We start from the raw sequence: 20,836 nt of genomic DNA, 5'->3' as shown, positions 1-20,836 counted from the left end.
ATGTGCCTAATAATTCTTGAACAGAAGCGTGGTGACAGCCATCTTCACTAGGGTCTCGCAGTGCTGTGACATGTTTGCTAATAACTGGGTGGGTCTTATCCCTTCCCTACCCTGTGATCTGTGTGGCACAGTGTAGAGATTGAAAGGAGCTCTTAGGTGCTACCTGACTTCTGTATGTAGCAGTGACAGATCCATGGGAAAGAGATGGAATTCCAAAACCCTACGGTAGCCATATTTTCACTTAGCACTGGGCTCTGCAGGTTATGAAGCCCACATCACTGCCATCTACTTTGTCTAAGAAAGGTCTGATTATCTATGGTACTTAGGTCTGCTCAATGGTTGAGAGACCAAAACCAAGGAAGGGAGACTAAGGAAGAAAGAGGAAGCGAGGAAGAGAAGAAAAAAAGAAGGGGTGGGGGGAAATGAGGGAGAGAGGTAAGCTTTAACTCAGGTAGTCTGTATTATTTTTCTAAGCATCTGTTCTTCCTGAACCTAAGCACAAAGAATTCCTATCCCTGCCAAGTGCCTGAATCCAAAACTTCTGAGCAGACATTTGCTGCTAGGCAGTGGTCACAGAGACTTTTTCTCCTGACTCTTCCAAGACCAATGGCTCTCTCTATCACCTCCCCCGCCAGCTTCAAATCACAAACCACCAGTTCATTAAATAGTAGCTCCTTGGGAAATGACTTAGGACTTGGCAAAGGGCCGGTTGTTACTTAACACATCCTTCTGGCACACCATCAGTGAACTTGACCACGGACAAAATAGCACATTAATGAAGTGGCAGAAGGGTCCGGAAGTGGAAAGAGCTGACATTTTTTTTCCCCTAAGACACAGAGAAATGGGCTGCAAACAGAAAAATGAAGCTTGGGAAAAACTCCGACAAGGATGTTTGAAGGAAAGCATTCCAAGCCACAGGCCTTTGAAAGAGAGGGGGAAAAAAATCAGCTTATCCTGGGCAGCATGGGGCAGGATGGAGGTACTACGATGAGCAGAGAAGAGGTTAGGCGTGTGGGGTACAGCTTGTCAACCATGTATGTCACCTTTCAAGCAGGGTACCTCCCAACCCAGTCAGAGGGACTCAGGGGGAAAAAAGTAACTAAGAAGGTTAGGGGGGAATAATGCTAACTCCCCCTTCCCAGGAGAAAGAACTCCATGCCAAACAGATTCCCGGCAAGTACCATTCCTGGCTTCTGTGACGTTAGGAATTGAACACACAGCCTCCTGGATGCTTCCCAAGCCCTCTGCCAACTGAGCTACATACCCAGCCTTCGTCAGAACTCTCAGAAGAGGCATCGGAGAAAGCTTTCCATAGTAAACAAAACTTCGCAACAACCTTTGTTTCCCATGACCACTGAACATTTGGCTATGTCTACTCACTGTCACACCCCACATACAGAAGCTTGCTAGGCCTTCAATTCGTCTCCCCACTAATCCTGACTCATCTCAGTCCTTATCCTGTCTGTAAGCAATCGCTCAATTTCCCACATAGTGGGCTCCTGAAACCCACATAGTGGGTTCCCACTCAGAACAGGCCTGCATGGCATCAAAAGAATCCTGCTCCCATAGAGCCAAGAAGGGTGATAGATAAAAGCCTCCACCACACCTCCTTTCTAGAGCTCATCTTCAGATGATATATTTTCAGCATTCTGTACCCATATGCATTTTTCCCTCACAATTAAACCCAAACCCAATGAAGCCAATGATCCATTACCTCATTGATTTCCATCTTTATCTAAAAACCATTAAGGCTGAAGTTTATCAATTTCAAGACTTATTTTTCCACTAGTTTCATAAAGTATGAGAAAAACACAATAAAAACATTCAGACAATTGCACAGAATTCATGTGACTGCTCCAGAGCCTGGGGGCAAGAAAGCTTTGGAAAGATAATTCCTAGCTGGCAGCATACTCTTTGTACCCTCACTTAGATAGCTCCACCTCAGAAGTCACAGTGGCCACCAGGAACTTCTGGTCCACTCAGGTGTTCAGGCTTCACCATGCCTTTGTCCCAAATACCATTTCAACCTCAATGCTAATGACCTTCTCACCTAAAAACATAATCCTCACCCAGCCTCCCAGTCAAGCTGCTCAGTGTACTGGCCCCATCCCTAGCCTACAGAGAGTATTCATGGAATTCCCCTTCCTCCCAGCTGTTTACCTCATACTCTCTGTCTCCTTCTGGGGAATTGTGCTTTTTAATTGACGTCTTCTGAGACAGATCAAAAAAGGGAGCAGTACCTTTTCTCCACCATTCAGTTTAGATTTGAAAATCCCAAGAGTTATTCTCATGACCCTGTCTTATCTGTCCCATACAAGTCCCATTTTCCTAAGTACTGATTAATTCTGGACCTGATCTGAAGACCCTGCCATCCATACCCATCACCAGTCAATATTACCATGTGTCCTGTTGGTCGTTGAGTCACTTATATTCCTACATTGTTCAAGCTTTAAAACTCCACTCTGCCTACGACCCCCTCACCATGGATCTCCTCTCTCAACAACTTCCAAGTGCACATTTCCCTAGTACTACGATGATTAGTCTTTTCCTGTGGCTCTTGCAGCAATCAGACAAACAAATATATGCACACACCTATCTATTCACATACGTGTGTATACTAATATGCCCATGTGCGTGCCCAGTCGCCCCAGACTCCCTGCCTGGTCTTTTATGTTGCACTGTCTCACCACACCTTACTTACAACACCAACACACACGCCCACACACACTCATCAAACACACACAAAGGCATCCATGACCTATTGCTAATGATAGTGTTCGTGTTTCTCTCTTCCCTAACACTAACTCTCTCTGACTTGAGCTCAGTTTCTATATGAAGCGAAACTCTGAATTCCACCAAAAGAAATGAAATCTTCTGGGCTTGGGGCAAGGTTTTTAGCAAACAGAGCAACCCACAGATGCAGAACTGAGAAAGTAAGAAATTCGATAGCCTGCACAGCACCCCCATACTTTGAACCACAGAGATACCTTACTAGGCAATCAAAAAATGGAGATCATTTTATAATATCCATTTTCAAGCACGACAGAGAACCAATTATCCCTCCAAGCAGTCACTAGGATAGAGTTCTACTCTGAAACCTCAATCTTCCTCCCAGGCACAATTCAAAACAGACAGGAGGAAAAGAGGTGGGGGGTGGGGTGGGGAAGTCAATACTGGAAATGTCAGAAATTTCTCTGGCCAGTGCCTCATAGAAAAATCTATTCAGGCTCCTGCAGACCAAACAAGCTGTCTTCTCTGTGTGCAGACGAGAGATAAGCACCACTCTTTTTTTTCCTACCTGCTGCCCCTGCCCTCACCTCAGGTCGTTTTCATTATTCCTCGCCGTGGATAGTCTTTCTTTAAAATTGTAAAATAAAAATGTTCACTTGCACCAGGGAAAGCAGAGCTGCAGATACAAAGAGCTCTTTTTGTGGCTCTGCAGATGATGAGCTTCACTGGGAGGAGGGCTTGAAGAGGGGGCAGACCTCATTCCCAATGCAGGTGCCTGGGGAAAGGGTCTAAGCCTCACCCCAAGGAGCCCAGGGCCCAGGGAGCTTGTTTACAGTCTTCTGAGCAAACAAGGTTTAGGGACTTTCCTGATAGTGCTAGGCCTCCCTCTGCTTCCCACAGGCACCCACACTTTTCTCTAGGTCCTTCTCTGTTGGAGCCTCTTAGGGTTTTGTCCCTGTACTGCTGTGAAGCTGAGCCTGACTCTCTCCTGGGTGGAGATTTCTTGTGCAGCTTTGGAAACCTCCTCAGTGGCGCCCGGACCCAGGCTTCCCACCTGAATGTCTCCTGAACCATCTTCACCATGTCCCTCCCCGACCCCACAGCCAGAGCCACCTGCATTGTCATCCTTTATGTGCCATTTTGTTGTTCTTCAAGCTGCTTGTCAAAATTGTCACTGTGTGTTAAAAGGAACTGGTAGCAGCACCACTTACAACAAGTGGAAGATCACTCAGAAATTAACTCACAGCAAACAAAGCAAAGACACAAACCTTAGCCAGTCAAGTATCCCTAGCTAAAGTTGCCAAGTTCATGGCCAGCTCCGGCTTCCTTTAATAAAGAGGCTGCTAAGTCCCAGAAGACCACACAGACTTTCTCTGGCATGAATGTAAGGGCTAAAACAAACATTTTAAAAGAGAAGTGAGATGGAGAGATGGCTCAGCTCTTCCAGAGGTCCTGAGTTCAATTTCCAGCAACCACACAGTGGCTAACAACCACCTATATCTATAATGGGATCTGATGCTCTCTTCTGTCATCCAGGCATCCATGTAAATAGAGTGCTCGTATGGATAAACAAATAAATCTTAAAAAAATAAAATAAAAGGGAAGCACATTCTAAGCCTGATCTCTGATATTATTCATTGCCATTGTTTAGGTCCCTACATGTCATTTCTGGCCTGTATGGCAGAAAATCCCTCCTGCTCTCCCTAAAACATTGACAGAACGGGGGAAAAAGTAAATGCTTAGAAACAACCCCTGGAGTTGGAGCTATACACCCGCAGCTTCAAAAAAACAAAAACTTAAAATCTACATTAGAAGAGTGTCTAGCAGGAGCACCACAAAGAGACCAACAAAACCAAAATTCTGAGCCCAGGAGGTCCTGCAGAAACTGATGCACCCATGGAGGACCATGCATGGAAAGGACCTAGACCCCTTGCTCAGATATGTCCGACTGGTAGTTCAGTCTCCATGTGGATCTCTGAGTGAGGGGAACAAGGCCTGCCTCCATCATGAACTCAGTTGACTGCCCGTGATGATGCAGCCTTGCCAGGCCACACAGGAAGAGGATCTCAGCAGTCCGGATGAGACTTATCAAGATATGAGCAGATGGCAATAGTGGAGAACTCCCCTTTTCAGTGGACTAAGGGAAGGGGATGGAGGGAAGAGGGGGGAAAGGTGGGACTGGGGGAATTGAGGGAGGGGGCTTCAATTGGGATATATAATGAATAAACTGTGAAGAAAAAAATTTAAAAAATAATAATAAAAAAAAGAAGAGTGTCTAGGAGAGCCCTTTTCCAGTTTAGCACAGTAAATAAGGAAAACCCTAGATTCAAAGATCTGATAATTAGTCCCCACACCACACCCCAAGAAAAAAGCCTCACCAAGCACCTTCTCTGGCTAGGTTCCTGTTAGGAAATGACATGTGGTTATTAGTTTTGAAGTATCTGGCATCTTTGTAAGCAGTATTAGCCGCCCTCAAAAAACCTCAGGGCTTCCCATAGGCACACGTCCCCACCAGACACACCCTTCCTGGGGGTAGCCCCCAACGCCAAGACAGCTGACATTTAAAACTTGACTGAAACCACACAAACCCCCATCTCTCTGAAATGTCAAGGCAGAAGGCAGCCCAGGCCAGCAGGCTTCTCAGCAGCCTTGCTTCAAATCAATCAATAGAGACCACAGCGGGGCAGAGTGAGGTAGAGGCTGACCTTTGAGTGAAGGGCAAATGAAATGATGCACAGTGGGGACTCACTTTCTCAGTCTGAGTCTTCAGTCTCCCCTCCTGACCCCCTTTAGAGATGCCAGCATCCAGGCAGCTGAGGATGACCTGACTTAATTCCAGCCTTCCTCCGGATCTTACTCTGTCCAGATTTAGAGTGCCTGTTTTCTGGCACGTGTGTGCAAGTGTACGCGTGTGTTTGCACATCACAAACACATGTGTATATGCATTTGTGCTTGTGTCACTCTATAAGAGTTGACATTTCCTAACACTTGAGTCAAAAAAAAAAAAAAAACAAAATGACATTTGGGTCTCTAACAGCAAAAATCCCTCCATACAGTGTTAAAACTTTGCTCTACTTGGACACAAAATAACAACAAACTGCAACCAAGATTATATATGTATTCACAGTCCCTTTCTCATTCCAATGGATGGGCTGTGACTCAGAATAATAAGTAAGCATATATTTAACAAAAGCTATTACTCTCTTATTTTGTGCTGGCCAGTAAGGGCTTTGTAAATAACAATTTATTTAGTCCCTACAGTAATCTTACTCAGGTAGGTCCTAAAGGTTAGCTCATGGTTTTGTAGAAAAGAAAACTGAAACAGGGAGAAACAGCAACTTGCTCATGGTAACACACTCAGTAAATAGTGTGCTGGGCCCTGAACCTGGGAGCCTGCCTCAGTGGTCCGTCATGTTGACTGCCAAGCCATGTGGCCTGCTACAGCTGGCACTGAGTTCTCCACCGCTGTTATTTCATGCAAACCACACATGGGGTGAACTATATTTTTGTTCTTATCTTACAAATGAGGAAAGTGAGGCAGACAGAAATGAAGCAGCTCGCCTCAACCCACCTAGCAAATGAGTGAGAAGTAGGGGCTGACTTCATGGATGCATCATATAGCTCTCACCCCAGCAGCCCCTGAACACCTCTGGTCAGAGTTAAGGGAGCAACTTATGTCTATGACTTAGAAACTGTCCTTTGCAGAGAAAGACAGAAACCTGGTACCTTGACATTTTTGGCCCCATAACACTGTATAGGCAGAAGGGAAGTCTGACTGTCGTATCTAATCCTGCTGTCAACAGAACATACCAGGAGGCTGAGTGACAAAAAATAATCTGCCCAAAGGGCACATACACCTAACCCAACTGAGCAAAACACACAGGACAGGAGGAGTTTAGGGCAGTGGTGGGAGTCAGGTTCCTCTGGGTGAAAGTATGTTGTCAGCAACAGTAGGCGGATTCTCTCTTCCCGCCTGTGCCCCGGAGCTGGACAGCGCAGCTATGCAGAGACTGCGTGACATGTGATACACAACCCACAGAAGAAGCAGAGAGGAGAGAAGACTGCCCTCGAGAAAGCATGCCCTGCACACATTCGCACACCGCCACCCATGCCGCTCTTCCTCCCTCTGCTTTATCCTGGACACTTTTTTCTTTTCCTCATAGAAGTGCCACCTATTCTTCTGCAAGTTAATTACGACATATTTTAAAGCCTCAGAGGCACAGTTTCTCCTATGGTAAGGACAGACAGATGGAACCCAAATAAGCAACAATTTTTTAACAATATAAATGAGTCCCGAGACACAAAAGCCTGCGACTCACTGCAAGGGATCTGACTGATCTCCACTAATGTCAGGGACCAGGCTGGCCCAGCAGCCCCTTACAGGCACTGCAGCAAATGTAACTGTAGGCACTGAAGGAACACACAGGTATGCAATACTGACGCCCCCCGTTGGTGTGTCAACGGCATGTGTAAATGGGTGCTGGGACCCTCTGAGCTTACCTGGAAATAGTCTGTAATGAATGATCCAAGTTCACTCTTCAGCAGCCTCCTGGGGAGAGAGAGACACACGGAAACAGTCAGGCAGCTGTTGGTGTGAACACAGCTGCTGAAGACCCGCTCCAAAGGATGATGGATGGCACAGGGCTCATCATGGACGGCAATGTGTTTAGCAGCGGTACAGGGGTGGAATCTAGACTCCTCACTCCTGGTAGAGCCCTCCAGCCCCAATGCAACCACAGCACTTATTCCAATAAGCGTTTTATTGTCTAAAACACACTTTTCATACATTCCCAACCCAAGGTTTAAAGCATATGCAGGGTGGCAGCGCTGTTACAACTACTGTAGAGACGTAGGTGCCCACCCCCACCTTACACTTTAATCCAAGAGCCAGGGTTCAAATGTGGACCTTCTGCAAACCTAACTACTTTTCTTATAACTCCACCTCTCCTCTTCTAAGTCCATCAGAGTCTCCCAGACTTGAAACTCACTTGAAATTAGTGATATGTTGGGGGTGGTCTCACCTCACCCTGAATGTACTGGGGCAAAAGGGATACACAGTGAGAACTGGCTTTCTGGTCACCTAACACATTTATTTACTGAGCGGCCCTGTATGTCCCCACACATTGTTCTGGCTCCAGGTCCAGCATGGTGAAGAAGACACACAAGGTCTCTGCCCTCATAAGAGTTTCTACACTAGGGTGAAGAGAGTAGATAAATAGCATAAACACACTAACTACATAAAAATAATAAAACATTCGGTAGGCAATAGCAAGGCATCCTAAGTGCTAAAAATCTAAATAAACAGAGATCTGGACACCAGATTTCCTCCCCCTGTAACAAATAATGAGCCCATCCCTACTTACTGATCCATCTTGAATTTGAGCCAGACAAGGTGAGAAGAAGCTAAAAACAAGAAAAACTGGCTCCTGAATCCACTGAGTTCTCTAGGGAACAAAATCTCCCTGACTTAAACGTTCTCACTGCCTCTCCCACCTGCTATGGTTATTAAGGAGCAAATGCTCACATTTCTGACAGTCTTGCTGGGTATTAATTTCCCTCAAAACACGCTCACACATGTCGCTGATGAATAAAAAGGCGGGTACAGCAGAATGTCATTATGTGCCTAAAACAGGAACAAGAATTTGGGGACAGAACAAGAGATAAACACTCAGGTTTGAAGTTTCCAGAAAAGCCTGGAAAGATGAAACCACATGAAAAATACAATCCTTTTCCCACAGCAGAAAATATGTCAGGTGGTAAATGAAGCATTTTGAAGTTCAACTTAATGGCGGGCAAACTAGGAGCCACCCCAGCAATGCACCCCAGGGGTTCTCCAAGAATGTGGGCAGGTCTAATGGGAGATGGAAACGGATCAAAAGCTATTGGGCTAGGGCTGAAGAGACGGCGCAGCCGTTAAGAGCTCTGGCTGCTCTTGCAAAGGTTCTGTTCCCAGCAGCCACGTGGAGGTTCATAAATCTGTTATTATGTTACTCCTGTCTTAAGAGATGCTGCAGCTGAGGTTCAAAGAAGGGAGCAAATGCCTGTCTAGGCCACCTAACCACAGGAAAAACTCTCCCACTTACACTATAAATGTATAGCTATCTGTAACTCCAATTCCAGAGGATCCTGTGCCTTCTTCTGATCTCCATGGTTACCAAGCATACATGTGGTACATATACACACTGACAGGCAAACATTCATACATATGAAACAAAAATAAATAAATAATTTTTTTAGGCAAAGTCTTGGGAGAGAATGTCTTGAGAGAGGCCATGTCTTGGGAGAGAAGACAGAACTGAGCTGAGCAGCCAGCATGGACGTTTTGAAGCAGAATGAGACAAGGAGTCTGCCTCTGACCAAGAAGCAAAAATGCCTCCTGACAGTCTTTGTGGCTAGGCTCAAGACTATGGGTAAAGAAGCCAAGGTTGTGAAGACATATTAGAGCCAAGTCCTTTCAGACAGCCCATGTTGCATGATGCTGAGAGACTAACATAATACTGAAATCAAGTGACATGCTCTGGAATTGCTAACCTTCATGGTCAACTTTATGGGATTTCGAATCACCACAGAAACACACCTCTGGGTATTTCCAGAAAGTCTTAGAGGAGCCGAGAAGACCCACATTACGAGTGGCCACACCCCAAAGAAAGATGACTCTCTCCTCTACCTGTCACCAACTGTCACAGCTCCTCTCATGTGGGATGGGTGAAGAGCAGGGCTTGTGAGCCCATCCCCATCCATGCTGGAATTTTGACTGGCTTGAACTAATGTAAGTCTTGCTCACATGATTGCAGCTCCTGTGAATTCTTGAGGCACCTTGCTTTTTAGACTCATGGAACACTTTCGAAATAACACAGAAAAACACAAGGCTGAGGTTTCACCTCTCCTTCCCAAGGTAGAGACTGAAGAACATTGAAGCTATGATTGGAGATTACGGAGCCCCATGGCACCAGAAATATGCATTTCTGTGCATGTTCCTACATATGCAGAAAGACATGCTAGAAGACTACTGTAGCATGAGATACTGTTAAGATAACTTCTGCCTTTAAAAAGGAGTAAATGAAAACTAGGCTTTTGGGGTACAGTAGAGATTCTCCACCTTATACATTTTTATAAGGCAGGCACACACACATACACACATGAAGGGATATGCTCCTGTATGTCTATTAAAATGTAGAGACCCGAGGTCAACCACAGGTGTTCCCTGGAAGCCATCCATCTTGTTTTTGGAACAAGGTCTCTCTCTCACTAGGACCTGTGGCTCACCGATTTAACTGGGATAGCTGACCATGAAGCTGCAAGGATCCTCTGGCTCTGCCTTCCCAGTACTGTAATTGCAAATACCTACCACCATGCCCAGCTATTCTCACGGGCACTGGGGACCAAACTCAGCTCCACGCACTTACGTGGCTACACTTTACCACTGAGCCCAGCCCTAAACCTAAGCCCCAGCCCTAGCTATAGCACTTTTGAACTGTATGAATACAATCATGCCCAAAGCACTTTTCAAAAAGATTCTGAAAATTAACGGTAGCCACCACCGAGGTTGCTGAGGATGGTCTGAAACCCAAGAAAGGACTGTGGGAGTAAATTCCAAGTAAGGGCATAACATCAGGAAGCAGGCATAGGGGTGACAGAATCCAGAAAGTTTTACGAACCTGAACTTGCAGCCCTCCCTGGGCTGGTAACCTGAGAACCACTGTTCCAAAGGGACAGAGAGGAGGAGGAGGAGGTGAGGAAAGGGAGCCAGAGCCAGGGGACAGGACCAGTGCTGGCTGGTCAACCTGTGGGCAGACCACAAGTGTGTCTGGTTACACAGCTGCCTCTACACTGTCTATTCTGCTTGTCCTTGTCTGACAAGAGAAGGACACCTCTATCTTAAAAAGAAAAAAATCTCTATTCATGTGTCAGCCAAAATGAGAGTCAGGAGGTCTGCAACACTTCCGCCTCCGTCCATAGCCACCCTGATGGTAAAAACATTGCAAAGAGACTCTTGCCCTCCTCCCATAACTTATCGGGCTACAGAAAGCAGTCCTCAAGAAGTTGGAATCTCCCCAAGAACCCCATGCTCAAATAGGGAAAATGCAGAACGCTGGTGCCAGTCAAAGGGGACGAAGATTTCATGTACGCTGTCAACTTGTCAGAAAGTCTGGACCTGAGACAATGATGGGTCAGTGATGGTCAGGACCACACCTTGACCAAGACTGCTTAGTTATACATACCTCTTGCCTTCTATTTAAGAATAAATGTTGGTTTTTTGTTTGTTTGTTTGTTTGTTTGTTTGTTTGTTTGTTTTTGAGACAGGGTTTCTCTGTGTAGCCCTGACTGTCCTGGGCTCACTTTGTAGACTAGGCTGGCCTTGAACTCACAGAGATCTGCCTGCCTCTGCCTCCCTGAGCCCTGAGATTATAGACATGCATTACTAAGACTAAATCTTATGCCAGGACCCCAAAGATGGACCTGGGGACTCACTAGATCCCTTTGCTCCTTTTTAAACATGGCTATATTGAATTAATCTCCTTTTTCTGCTTTTCACCATTGCTTGTTTTTTAATTAGCTATTTTGGACATGTGACTGCGTCCAGCTTCTTAGGGCAGCTAGAGCCCAGACTCTGACCCTAACTCGGGTAACACTGCTATCTCCAGTGGAATCTAGTCAACGTTGCCCATCTGATGGGCAAGCTCAGCACCTCCTCCCCACTGAAATGGAACAGAGAAACTGGCAGAGAAAACAGGAAGCTCAGCAGTTAATTCCACTAATTAATTCTTTGATCCATATTAATTTACTAGAAACCTGTTAGGTATTAGCTGTGGTGGTGAGAGCAAGAAGGAGAGGAAAGAAAACTCAGACAAGGGTCTCCTCCCTGACCAGAGTCCTCATTCAAAAGCTGAGATTTCTTTAAAAATTTGGCTGAGGGCCTGAGTTGGAGCCTTGAAACCTAAGTTAAAAAAAAACAAACAAACAGGCATGGTAGCATGCACTTGTAACCCCAGAGCTGGGGACGCAGGGACAGGCAGAACCCCTGGGGCTCACTGGCCAGACAGAACTGCTAAAGCCAGGTCACGGAGACTCAGAATACAGAATGGATGGCTCCTAAGTAATGACACCCAGGGTCATTCTCTGGTCCATACATATGCATGTGCCTGTACACATATAAACACACACACACAAATACAGATACACAAAACACACATACACACAGTTACATATACACATATACACACAGACACACCATACACACTCACACACAGAGACACATACACTCATGCATACAGGACACACACAGACACACCACACACACAGGGAGACATACACACAAAGACACATACAGACACATATACACAGAGACACATAAACGGACATATACTCACACAGACACACATAGATATATGCATAGAGAGAGACACACAAACACACACAGGCACACATACATACTCACAGAGAGGCACACATAGAAAGACAGACACACCACCTAGTTACATACGACATACACACAGACATATATACACACTCAGGAACCAGGGATACTGGTCTAAATCACAGCAGGATAATCCCTCGCCTACACTCACCATACCCTTCCTCATCAAGTTTATCTAGTTCATGGGTAAAACATACGAAGAAAAGCAGGCAGAAGCTGGCTGGATTCAGGAGATGGCATTCTGTAATTACCAAGATATGAAAAGGCTAGAAGCTTAGAATCTAGCAACCTACCTTCTGTGTTCCCTAGTTTTTCCTAAGGTTTCTTCCCTGTCGACAGAAACGCAATTATTTGCAAGGACAAATTAAAATGATAAGGAATAAGTACAAATTGTACCTAGGACCGGTGTCTCTTTCTCTAAGTTGATTCACTATTCATGTGCGTCAGGCCGTGATACGCACGACAGTTGTTATTTCTGTGTTTTGGCCTGAGCAGTGTCTGTAGAAAAGCAGAAACGGCCCTGTTTCCAACCAAGAAGCTGACCTCGGTGACGGCAGCTCATTAAATCTGGAAGCGGCTGCCTGGGTCTGAATACCAACCGAAGGCCACTTCCCTGCTACTGACTACTGTAAGCAAGCAAATGCCTTCCACCTTCCTGCTCCTGGTCCTCAGAGAATGGGTGGATAGTGAGACCCCACAGAGCAGGAAGACTGCAAAAGGCGAGTGAGTTCATCTTTGAGATGTTTTTGTAGATGAGCTCCTGGCTGTGTTAAGTCTTGGCAAGGGTTTGTCAAGAGGATTCTACCAAGTCTGCCAGACTCTGAAGCCGATAGCCCTAGGACTCCACCCTTCTTCTCCTTGACACCTGCCCAGGACAGCGGGCTGGCTTTAGGCCCTGGGAAACGTGTGAATGGATGTTAGGCCCCGAGCCCAGCACTCAGAGGGCTAGAGGGTAGACATCACAGGGGGAAAAGAGTTGCTGTGGCTGGAGGCGGATGTGAAAGGCCCCTCTGGTCCAGGCCACACCCACATGATCAGTTTCACATTCCCAGACCCCTGGCCTCCTTTGACAGCAAACTTCTGCTCACAGTCACTCCACCACAAGCAGCTAAGTTAGAAGGAAGTCAGGGAGCCAGAAGCAATGGGAAGCAGTGAAAGCAGAAATAGCATGAAGTTCAGTCAGAAGGCAAAAGGAGCCACAACAGAGAAAAAGGGAACACCCCAGCACCTGCCCAGGCTGATCAGCTGCGCTGCCACCCCCCGGTCATAAGACTTCCTGTGATTACACAGACCGGGGGGTTCTCAACCTCCTTTAGGGGTTGAATACCCGGTATTTTGCCTAACAGATATTTACATTCTGATTCGTAACAGTAGCAAAATTACAGTTATGAAGTAGCAACAAAATAAAGTTATGGTGGGGGAGAGGTCATGGCAGCATTGAGAACTGTATTAAAGGGTTGCGGGGTAAGGAAGGTTGAGAACCACTGATACAGACCCTTGACCGTATCCTCCTCATGCAATGCCGTCTACAGGGTCTCCACTCTTGTGTTGGCCTGGAAGTAAAGCAGACAGCTCCAAAGTTGGGTTCCAGCCAGTAGAAGGGACCTGAGAAGCTATCTGACCCCTGCACAGAGGGGTAGAGGGCTGGGCCTAGAAGAGTGGGAGGCCAAGTCCTTCAGTTTTTCAACTTGCTTCAGCTGTCTTCCCAGGTTAACACAGAGATAAGGAGGCCACGCTGGGCAGGTGCCACCATTCAGCCAGGCTAGATCAAGATAGCCATACTAGTTATTAAATATTTGGCCAACCCAAGTTCTCCCTAGGCCCTTCTGTGGGACCCGCCTCGACTGCTTCAAAATCCAGGAACAGCAAGGCCCTCCAGGTAGGGCTCTAAGCCAGAAGTCATAACTGTGCTCATCCATCCTGACTGTTCTTCCTCTGAAGACCCCGCCCAGCAGCCACCACAGGACCTGTTTGGAGGCAACAGCCTTTAAGGAGTAACATACGAAAGCTTTCCTTTCCAAGTCCTGTGGCCTATTCCACTGGGATGCACTGCAGTTGGTATACCTTGGTTAGGGCACAGTGCTACCAGTTTCATGTATCTCTGTCTGCACCCCTGCAGGAGAACCCTGAGGGAAAGAGATGCTCCCAATAATGGGCACAAACTAAGCTCCTAATTCTGAGGTACATGTGTGGGGCAGCTTACACATACTGGAATACTCCAATGGCCTCCAAGGTGGGAGTCTCCCATGCTGCCCTCCTCTGCCCATAGAAAATTAATGCAATGCACAGAGAACACAATTCTATCTACAGGGGAAGATGGCAAGATACGGAGGGAGGGAATATGAACACTGAGGGCTGAGGAAATTTCCTCTGAAACCAGCAGGCAAGTCTCAGACCCCATGACTGACCAAAGACAAGACTGTGGGTCTAATATTGCCAGATTGGAACTTTCCAGAAAGTCTAGAAACCTTGAATTTTAGGGAAGAGCAGATTTCTAAACAATATTTAGACCAACACATGGGCCAGCTGCACTGGTCTCTAGTTAAAGACCTTCCTGTCCCCGAAGACAAGCTTATTTCTCAACTGCAGCACAATATGCCAACATGAGATCAACAGAGCCAAATGAGGTCAAAAGACAGACCCTGACAGTCTGAGGCCAGCCTGGTCTACAAGTGAGTTCCAGGCTAACTGAGGCTACATGATGAGACCTGTCTCAAAAAGAAAGAACAGGAAAGACAGGCCTATTTTCTCCCAAACTAGGGTATTATTTTTAAAGACATCATCCCTAACTCCATACTTCAAGATCTTTTAGTGAGGCTGTACCCACCAGGTGCATCGGGCCCAGGTGCCTGTGCCAGCACTTTGGGACTCTGGTATCTTCTGACAACATGGAGGGCTGAGTTGAAGCCCCAGAACTACTTGCAGAGATGACCCCAGTGATTTAGTCCACCTTTGTGCACTTATACTTTCCTCATCCATATAACAGACAGACAGCATCCATCTTCAGGACATGACACCTATACAAGAGTGAGCATACACACAACCTTGGAAGGGCCTGGCACGTTTCTGCTCAACAGGCACTTGCTATAGTCATTGCCTCAGAGAATTGTGCCTCAGGCTGGTGTCAGTGTCATCAGCCACTTGGGTGGGACTTAAGTATCCCCTCTTCTCATCCCCCTGCAACGCTTTTCCCAGCTGTCGTTTCCACTTCAGTCAGCAGGCTCAGAGAGATGGGACCATCTAAGGGACTTCCTTCTGGAATCTGGGCATCCAACGCCTCAGACGGAAGTCTCACCTCAGACCAGTCAGAGATCAGCAGTCACCAAAGCATCCTCTCCTTAAAAATCTCTGAGGTTCCCTTTATACCATCACCTTCCTCCCCAAGAACAGAAGTGATGTGATGGAGAGGAGGAAAACGAACATTTTCTGCCTCAGGCTAGCTGCAGATAACTCATCTACAGCTTCCCAAAGCCTTGCCTCTGAGTACTTATTTCTGCAGACAGAAAGTCCTCCCAGGAGCTGAGGGTATGAGGTGAGAAATGGAAAGACAGTTATGTCCTCAGCTGTCCAGTACCTGACTACCACTTGCTCACCCCTCAGATTTCAACTCAGGAATCAACCCTGTCCCCAACCTAAACCCATGGGCTGCTACCCTACTTGAAACACCATATGATGAGTGCCTGCCCAGTTCCTCTCTGATACAAGCTCTGGACCACCGCCTCAATGGCTGCCTCCAAACATGTCAAGGACCCGGCAGAAACCATCACAAACATTCAATTAAGTGAATAACAATACCAATAACCCTTCCATCTATACACTCCAACCCAGGTTCTCAAAGGAACCAGTAAACACCAATTTTGATTTTCTTCCTCACTGTTCTATCTCTTTCTGGAGACCTAAAAGCAGAAGAATCTGTTTGCTAAGGAAGAAGGCGATCCACGTCAGGACTCAGCCACTCCTGCTTCTAGAAGATTCCTGAAACTCAGACCTCCAATCAGGGGTTAGGCTAGAGATTTGAACACCACATCTAAGCTCCAGAGAATTCAGACAGGAAGGTGTGCAGGCTAAGCCAGCACTGGGAACAGTGGTGACTGGCAATCTGGCCAGAATAAGTCTATTCAGAAAGGTCATCCCCTTGCCTTTGGGGACATCGAATCATGCTCTGCTTCCTATGGCAGCTGCAAATAGAAAATATTCTGATTTATGGTTTTCATATTCACAAAACAGGTGCCTCAACTTTCATTTAGGGAAAACTGGCCACTCTGGTTTGGATGGGATTACTCTTAAGGTCTGGAAATACTTGTCTCTAAATTCAATATTATGTTTTAGAACTTGGCCAAACTTGGACCAAAGTTCTTCCCTGTACAGACTTCAAAGGCTATCTGCAAAGACAGTGTTCTCAATAACACATCTTTAAAAAAGGTCCGACACTTGCACTGACTTCATTATAAGATCCAGTTGCACCAACGCCTGCCTTCTGGCCAGCCTGCACCCGGGCTACACACATCCACATCTCCCAGGTGCATCCTGACTACACTGCTAGACGGAGAGCCATGAAGGCTGTCAGCAAAGCGCCACTGCACAAACGTGAGGACCTGCATTCTTCTCCAAGATCCACATAAAAGTGAGCATGGTGCCTGGGGTCTATAAAGCCAGCCCTGGGATGGGAGCTGTTTCCGAGATCTCATGGGCCTCCCAGCCTAGTCAGACAGATGTGCCCCAGGTTCAGTGTCACAAAAAACAAGGTGAAAACCCTAAGGCATGTATGTGTGTGTGTGTGTGTGTGTGTGTGTGTGTGGTGTGTGTCTACCTGTGAAGCACATTCACACAGGTGCCCCAGCAGAACAGAAATAAATCACAAAATTAATAAGATGGAGAGCATCCAAAGAAGACACTTGATTTCAACCTCTGCCAACTCAAGTGTACACACTGACACAGACAGACACACACACACACAAGGGGGAGGGAGAAGGCAGGGGAGGAGATGAGGAAGAAAGGGAAGGTGGAAGGGGCCAAGCCTGGCTAGGACCAGAGACCCAGGGGAGAGGAATCAAGTTTTAGCACTAGACTTGGGTGATCATCAGAAGGTTTATTACTGCTTGGCTGAATAGAGTGGAGAACCGAGAGAGTCATTTCCTCTTAGACTTGGTCTCCACAGAAAGAAGAAATAGCTATCTGTCCTTATAAGAACTCAGCCTCACCCAGACTTCAGTTCCAAGCACACTCTTTGAGCGGCCCATCCAGTTCTCAGGTTCAAAGTGAGCTCACCTCATCCCAACCCTGGGGAAATATTCATGCCGGTTCTGCCCCCAAGACAACTGATCACACCGCCCTATGGGCACATTTAACCTCCAATTATTCCCAAGTGCTCATCAGAACAGCCTTTTATTCACTGAACATTTTTTGTCTAACAGACTTTGTGCTAAGGCCACTTAAGCAAGATATCAGTCCTCTCAACTGCCAAGAGGTTTGTTGCTATTATCACCCACATTTTATGAAAGGAAAAACAAACACAGGAAAATTAAGCAACTTCCCCAAGCTCGTAGGGCTTAACTAGCCTGGGTTCCCCAGGCTCTGAATCCAGTGGTGACAGACTCTCACATTAAAGCATTCTATTGACCCTAAAACAAATACTCCACATAGCAGAACTGACAAGATTAACCAACGAATAAGCCTGGGGACAACTCAGCCTTCCCTCTTGCTACATCCTCTTTCCAACATTTCTGCTACCCTCCATTGTCCACCTTTATGCCCTCCACCCTGTTGAAAGTATCCATCTATTCTGCAAACAGGACTTAAGAGAAGAAAAAGAAAATCCAAATCTGTGAATGTAGGCAAAGCAGAACATGCACTTCAGTGCTGGGGTCACTGGGCATCTGTGTGTGTCTACAGACACTTGCAGATGTGGAACTACGTTGGGCGGCTTGCTTTATGCAATTTGAGATGTCCAGGTGTGGCCTTTGGAATGAGAACAACCCCCATAGGTCCGTATGTTTGAATGCTTGGTCCCCAGGTAGTGGAACTATTTGGAAGGATTAGGAGGTGTGGCCTTTTTGGAGGTGTGTAAGTAGGGGTGGGCATTGAGGTTTCAAAAGCCCGGTCCAGGCCCAGTATCTCCCCGACCTGCTACTTGTGAATCAGGATGTAAAGCTCTCAGAAACTGTTACAGCACTGCTTCCTGTTACGATGATCATGGACTAACCCTCTGAAATTGTTAAGCAAGGACCCAGTTAAACATTTTTCTTTATAAGTGTTGCCCTGATCACGGTGTCTGATCACAGCAATAGAACAGTAACTAAGACACCAGGACACATATCTGTGACATGATTTACATCCCTAGATGTACCCTCTGCCTCTGTGTTAGGGAATCCTGTCTCCACTCCAGCCACTAAGTTAGAAAAGCCAAAAAGAAAGAAACCCCAGAGGCACACAGAGGTCAAGCTTGGCTTTCTAAAAGCTACAGCTTATTCTAGGCTCCAATCACACCTACTGTTCTTCCAAACCCCAACTACTGTAGTTTCCACCAAGCTGAAGACAGAGACCCTTCAGTGGTAGCCAAAAACTGTATAGAACATCTGGAGGGGTGCTGTTTCTTGGGGACCACGGGGAGTAGCAGGAAGAGTACCACCAGGACACAGTAAGCAATGAGCTCACCGAGGCCCTCCGAAAGAGAAGAGAGCAGAAAGGAGAAGCCAAGAACATCTGTTCAACCATCTTCCCCAGGATGCCACAGCACGGTGCCGAGCTAGGCTGGGCTGTGTGCTGTGCACCAGCCCCAACTCCTGTGTCTAAGCCCTGACCCTCAGCATGGCGGTGTGACGGGGCCTTCGGGAGATGTTCAGCTCTACATGAGCTCTGAGGGTACAGTCCTCACGGCAGACCGGTGTCCTTCTAAAAGCTGGCTTTCAAGTGAGCTCATAGCCATGCGGGGACTGCAAGCTAGGCGTCACCAGAAACTAAGCTGGTCGGCACTTTGACGTTGGGCTTCTGGGACCCAGAACATTAAAAAATAATAATAATTTCTGCTGCTTCTGCCATTCTGTCTGTGCTTGTTTCAGCACCCCAAGCAGACTAGTGTGGATTTTCCGACGCAGGTACTCAGGTAAGAATTCAGATGCGGATCTGCTTCGAGCACTGCACAACCATGGGCAGGTCGTGTGTTTTCTCTCGTTCATGGTTTTCGCATACGTAAACTACATGACGAAGACACAGACCTGATGGAGTTGGCCTCCAGCTGTCTAGGACACAACACACTTCCATAACAGAAACGTCATTCTATACACACGACGGCCCTTCTTAGTGTGAATTATTTTTTTTTTTTTTTTGGTTTGGTTTATACCAAAGTTTGGAGATTTTTTCTTTTTTTTTTTTTTTTTTTTTTTTTAACTAACATTTAAAAGTCAAATACATCAATTAAAAAAAAGTTTACTGGAAAAACAAACAAACTTAAAAAGCCTGGGCATGGTGGCTCATGCCTTTAATTCCAGTATTCAGGAAGCAGAGGCAGGGAGTTCTCTGTGGGTTAGAGGCCAGCTTGGAATACATAGTGAGTTCCAGGAAAGCCAGGGCTACACAGTGAAACAAAAATACGAGGAAATTTTACATAATAATCTTAACTGCAGAATTTCTAGGAGCATTTCTCCAAGCTTCAGAGCCAGCTTCCGTATTCAGAAGGCCCCTTGGCACCTGGTGGCTTCTTGTTTCCCTGGGCTACAGGGCAGGTGACATCAGGGTTCGCTCCCACCTTCCTAGCTGCCCACAAAGTACAATGTCAGGATATGTCTCCTGAAGTGAGAAACAATTAGCACATTCCTGATACAGTGTATTATTTATTTATACTTCCACTGGGGGCTGAGGAACCTAGGGGTAGAGGCAGGAACTCAGTGCTTGGAATGAGCTGGGCTATTTCTCGCCTGAGTCTGAGGCTGGCGACCTAGCTTTGCCCCTGACATACAACTTCTTGGGACCTCATTTTCCTTCCCCGTAAAATGAGGTTTTAGTCTCTCTTGTCTCTTTCCTGATTTATGTAATTGTGACACGAAATTGAAATCCAAGTGCATAGGTAGAAATGTAACACAGCTGTTTGTGTATGTGCTGTACAAGTTTTAATGAAAACAGAGCTCTGAAACACCCAGCTGACCTTAACACAGATTCAATTCAATGTAAACCAGGCTTGAACAATGGCCTTGTTTGTTGTTCTGCCCACAGCAGGGCTGGTCTTTAGCCTAGATGTTCTGTGTTTAACATACCCAGAGAGGAATTAAAAGGCCGGCTAATTCAACCTCCTAGCCCTAGCTAAGCCTGGGACTGAGCCCTGTTCCTTTTCTCATTTCACGAAGACTCAAATCCAACTGTCCTACCACGCTGCCTCCAGCATCCTCTGTATTTGGGCTTCTTTCAGTTCCTTGCACATTGTGGAGCCCCTTCCCCCAATGAATCCTTGTTGAGCCTCAGATCCTGGCATAAGCATCACCTCCATTGTCATTGTGCTCTAGGCAAGGCCTAGCTGTGTGAACACGCTTCATTATATCAGCTTTGTTATTACACAGCTCATGATTGGTTGACTAATAAGCATCTTCCCATCTAACTGTACATTCCAGGAGAGTGAGGTGGGGATGTGGCTCAGATGACGAAATGGTTGCTCACTATGCAAGAGGCCCTGAGTTCCATCCCCAGCATTTTATCAAC

At 46.4% G+C, this 20,836-nt stretch overlaps 1 protein-coding gene across 5 annotated transcripts in view; it reads right to left on the bottom strand.

Annotated features, from left to right (window-relative positions):
• Positions 1-20,836, bottom strand: part of Prr5l (proline rich 5 like) — a 166,623-nt gene that overhangs the window by 28,796 nt on the left and 116,991 nt on the right. For all 5 annotated transcript variants that reach the window (XM_055599816.1, XM_055599845.1, XM_055599823.1 and 2 more), the window contains exon 4: positions 7,231-7,279. In XM_055599816.1, coding sequence (XP_055455791.1) covers positions 7,231-7,279 — 49 coding nt within the window. The remainder of the gene's footprint in view (positions 1-7,230; positions 7,280-20,836) is intronic.

This window comes from Psammomys obesus, unplaced genomic scaffold (genome assembly GCF_907164565.1).
Source record: "Psammomys obesus unplaced genomic scaffold, mPsaObe1.curated_primary_1811, whole genome shotgun sequence".
Lineage (NCBI taxonomy): Eukaryota > Metazoa > Chordata > Mammalia > Rodentia > Muridae > Psammomys > Psammomys obesus.
This window is presented reverse-complemented; position numbering and strand designations above follow the sequence as displayed.